We start from the raw sequence: 4,743 nt of genomic DNA, 5'->3' as shown, positions 1-4,743 counted from the left end.
TGGGTTGGGAAGGATGGGCTTGAAATGATGGGGAATCATGGAATGGGTTGGGTTGGGAAGGATGGGCTTGATTTGAAATGATGGGGAATCATGGAATGGGTTGGGTTGGGAAGGATGGGCTTGAAATGATGGGGAATCATGGAATGGGTTGGGAAGGATGGGCTTGAAATGATGGGGAATCATGGAATGGGTTGGGTTGGAAAGGATGGGCTTGAAATGATGGGGAATCCTGGAATGGGTTGGGAAGGATGGGCTTGAAATGATGGGGAATCATGGAATGGGTTGGGTTGGGAAGGATGGGCTTGAAATGATGGGGAATCATGGAATGGGTTGGGTTGGAAAGGATGGGCTTGAAATGATGGGGAATCATGGAATGGGTTGGGTTGGAAAGGATGGGCTTGAAATGATGGGGAATCATGGAATGGGTTGGGTTGGAAAGGATGGGCTTGAAATGATGGGGAATCATGGAATGGGTTGGGTTGGGAAGGATGGGCTTGAAATGATGGGGAATCGTGGAATGGGTTGGGTTGGACAGGATGGGCTTGAAATGATGGGGAATCATGGAATGGGTTGGGAAGGATGGGCTTGAAATGATGGGGAATCGTGGAATGGGTTGGGTTGGAAAGGATGGGCTTGAAATGATGGGGAATCATGGAATGGGTTGGAAAGGATGGGCTTGAAATGATGGGGAATCATGGAATGGGTTGGAAAGGATGGGCTTGAAATGATGGGGAATCATGGAATGGGTTGGGTTGGAAAGGATGGGCTTGAACTGATGGGGAATCCTGGAATGGGTTGGGTTGGAAAGGATGGGCTTGAAATGATGGGGAATCCTGGAATGGGTTGGGTTGGAAAGGATGGGCTTGAAATGATGGGGAATCATGGAATGGGTTGGAAAGGATGGACTTGAAATGATGGGGAATCCTGGAATGGGTTGGGTTGGAAAGGATGGGCTTGACCTGATAGGGAATCCTGGAATGGGTTGGGTTGGAAAGGATGGGCTTGAAATGATGGGGAATCATGGAATGGGTTGGGTTGGAAAGGAGCCTCAAGCTCATCCCAACCCCTTATCCAAGCCCCTCTCCAGGTGGTTTTAGGCCCTGGGAGATGCTCTAAGGATCAGCCCGGCGCTGAGATCTCCTCCAATCTCAGCATTCCAATAGAGACAAGCGGGGTTATCCTCCCCGTGTTATTCCCAATCCTTCCCAGCCCCACACATCCCGGGCGCCGCCGGGAACGGGCCAGGAGGGAATTGTCCCCGTTGGGAACGCCAATGGGCTGGGAGGGGACGCGCCCTGCGAGCAGCCCTGCTCCGGGCATGGGATTCCAGAGGCCTGGAGCTCCTGGGCACCGCTTTGGGAGGGGATCCCCATCCTGAGCTCCCCTTCCTCTTCCTCGCCAGCAATCCAGCTCGTCCGTGCCGTGCCAGCGGAGCTCCTCCTCGGCCATCTACATGAACCTCGCCTCCCACCTCCCGCCCGGCTCCGTGGCCAGGGTCTCCTCTCCCCTTCCCAGCCCCAGCGCTTTGTCCGACGCCGCCAATTCCCAAGCCGCTGCCAAGCTGGCCCTACGGAAGCAGCTGGAAAAGACCCTGCTGGAGATCCCCCCCCCAAAACCCCCCGCTCCCCTCCTGCATTTCCTACCCAGCGCCGCCAACAGCGAGTTCATCTACATGGTGGGGCTGGAGGAGGTGGTGCAGAGCGTCATCGACAGCCAAGGTGAGCGCCCGGGGTGCTGCCATCCCATCCCATCGCATCCCATCGCATCCCATCCCATCGCATCCCATCCCATCGCATCCCATCCCATCCCATCGCATCCCATCCCATCGCATCCCATCCCATCGCATCCCATCGCATCCCATCCCATCCCATCCCATCCCATCGCATCCCATCGCATACCATCTCATCCCATCCCAACGCATCGCATCCCATCCCATCGCATCCCATCGCATCCCATCGCATCCCATCCCATCGCATCCCATCCCATCCCATCGCATCCCATCCCATCGCATTCCATACCATCGCATCCCATCCCATCGCATCCCATCCCATCCCATCCCATCCCATCCCGTCGCATCCCATCGCATCCCATCCCATCGCATCCCATCGCATCCCATCCCATCCCATCGCATCCCATCGCATCCCATCCCATCGCATCCCATCCCATCGCATCCCATCGCATCCCATCCCATCGCATCCCATCCCATCCCATCGCATCCCATCCCATCCCATCGCATCCCATCCCATCGCATCCCATCCCATCGCATCCCATCGCATCCCATCCCATCGCATCCCATCCCATCCCATCGCATCCCATCCCATCGCATCCCATCGCATCCCATCCCATCCCATCCACCCCATCCCATCGCATCCCATCCCATCGCATCCCATCCCATCCCATCCCCTAGGGAGTCGATGGGAAAAGCCCCACATGGGTGCTTTGGGAGAGCTCTGCTCCTTCCTGCTTGGCTGCCTGCAACGGGAGGAGGGCAGAACCTGGCCCCCCCAAGCCCAACCCCAAGCAGTAGGGGCCGGTTTGGCGGCCTTGGTGTGCCAAGGTCCTGGAATAGCCTTGGAATTGCTCTGGAGCAGCGGAGTCTGTGCCCTGGGAGCTCCCATCCCCGTGGTTCCGGCTCCCATCCCTTTGGGATGCCCCCTGGGAGCTGGGATGGGATTGAGGCGGTGCTCTGGCAGTGCAGCCCTATGGGGCTGCGGCCGTGGCCCTTCCAGCTTTTCCTAAGCCAAGCCCCATCAGGTTGAGGGGAAACCTTGTCCTGTTTCTCCCTTGGGATAGCCGGGATCATGCCGGCAGCACCATCCCGGAATTCCCTTGCTGGATCCTTCCCATCCTCTCTGCCTTCCCCTGGGATGGAGTCAGCACCATCCCGGAATTCCCTTGCTGGATCCTTCCCATCCTCTCTGCCAGTGCCTGGGATGGAGGCAGCACCATCCCAGAATTCCCTTGCTGCATCCTTCCCATCCTCTCTGCCTTCCCCTGGGATGGAGTCAGCACCATCCCGGAATTCCCTTGCTGGATCCTTCCCATCCTCTCTGCCTTCACATGGGATGGAGTCAGCACCATCCCGGAATTCCCTTGCTGGATCCTTCCCATCCTCTCTGCCTTCCCCTGGGATGGAGGCAGCACCATCCCGGAATTCCCTTGCTGGATCCTTCCCACCCTCTCTGCCTTCACATGGGATGGAGGCAGCACCATCCCGGAATTCCCTTGCTGGATCCTTCCCATCCTTTCTGCCTTCCCCTGGGATGGAGTCAGCGACACCAGGGCTGGTTGGGGGTGGACCCCTTGCTTCTCCTCCCGTTTCCCCCCCCCCCCCTTGCCCCATTCCCATCCTGTTTTGTGGCATTCCCTAGGGAAAAGCTGCTCCTCCCTGCTGCGCGTGGAGCCCTTCGTGTGCGCCCAGTGCCGCACGGACTTCACCCCGCACTGGAAGCAGGAGAAGAACGGGAAGATCCTGTGCGAGCAGTGCATGACGTCCAACCAGAAGAAGGCCCTGAAGGCCGAGCACACCAACAGGCTCAAGAACGCCTTCGTCAAGGCCCTGCAGCAGGAGCAGGCGAGTGCACGGATCCCCTTTGGGAGCTCGGCATTCCCAAGCTTTGGAGCTGCCGGGTTGCCGTCCCGTTGCGTGGGTTTGGGAGCGTCGGAGAGGTTGCTCCTTTTGCCGCCTTCCTTTCCCTGCTTCCCCTTTTGGCTGTGCTGGAAGTGGCTCAAGCACTCGTTTGGGTGTGGAAAGAGGGAATTCTGCCCATTCCCGGGATAAATCGGGGCTGGGATGTCCTTTAGAGGCCATGGGGGGGGGGGGGGAAACCCAGCCTCATCCCGTGTAGAGGGAAGCCACTTGATGCGCCGCGGGATCCGTTTGGGATGCGTCCGATGGGGAAGGAGGAGCCTTTGGGGCGTGGGGGTGGGAAGGGGGGGGGGGCTGTGGGTGCTGAGGGGGGTGCTGGGTGCTGAGGGGGGTGCTGGGTGCTGAGGGGGTGCTGGGTGCTGAGGGGGTGCTGGGTGCTGAGGGGGTGCTGGGTGCTGAGGGGGGTGCTGGGTGCTGAGGGGGTGCTGGGTGCTGAGGGGGTGCTGGGTGCTGAGGGGGTGCTGGGTGCTGAGGGGGGTGCTGAGGGGGTGCTGGGTGCTGAGGGGGTGCTGGGTGCTGAGGGGGTGCTGGGTGCTGAGGGGGTGCTGGGTGCTGAGGGGGTGCTGGGTGCTGAGGGGGTGCTGGGTGCTGAGGGGGGTGCTGGGTGCTGAGGGGGGTGCTGGGTGCTGAGGGGGTGCTGGGTGCTGAGGGGGGTGCTGGGTGCTGAGGGGGGTGCTGGGTGCTGAGGGGGTGCTGGGTGCTGAGGGGGTGCTGGGTGCTGAGGGGGTGCTGGGTGCTGAGGGGGTGCTGGGTGCTGAGGGGGTGCTGGGTGCTGAGGGGGTGCTGGGTGCTGAGGGGGTGCTGGGTGCTGAGGGGGTGCTGGGTGCTGAGGGGGGTGCTGGGTGCTGAGGGGGGTGCTGGGTGCTGAGGGGGTGCTGGGTGCTGAGGGGGGTGCTGGGTGCTGAGGGGGGTGCTGGGTGCTGAGGGGGTGCTGGGTGCTGAGGGGGGTGCTGAGGGGGTGCTGGGTGCTGAGGGGGTGCTGGGTGCTGAGGGGGTGCTGGGTGCTGAGGGGGTGCTGGGTGCTGAGGGGGTGCTGAGGGGGTGCTGGGTGCTGAGGGGGTGCTGGGTGCTGAGGGGGTGCTGGTCCCGTGGCG

The 4,743-nt window shown here is 61.0% G+C and overlaps 1 protein-coding gene across 1 annotated transcript; it reads left to right on the top strand.

Moving 5' to 3' along the window:
* Nucleotides 1-1,402: 1,402 nt before the first annotated feature.
* On the top strand, nucleotides 1,403-3,646 carry LOC130602101 (transcriptional repressor p66-beta-like; the record flags this gene model as incomplete). Its single annotated transcript, XM_057414665.1, has 2 exons — nucleotides 1,403-1,718; nucleotides 3,372-3,646. Coding segments are annotated over 2 exons (591 nt in total), but the record flags the coding sequence as incomplete, so codon positions are not given.
* Between the last annotated feature and the right edge of the window lie 1,097 nt (nucleotides 3,647-4,743).

This window comes from Pezoporus wallicus, unplaced genomic scaffold (genome assembly GCF_028554395.1).
Source record: "Pezoporus wallicus isolate ANWC-B61680 ecotype Strahan unplaced genomic scaffold, APGP_CSIRO_Pwel_v1 contig_12070, whole genome shotgun sequence".
NCBI lineage: Eukaryota > Metazoa > Chordata > Aves > Psittaciformes > Psittacidae > Pezoporus > Pezoporus wallicus.
Note: the sequence above shows the minus strand (reverse complement) of the source record. Positions and strands in the feature narration are given on the sequence as shown.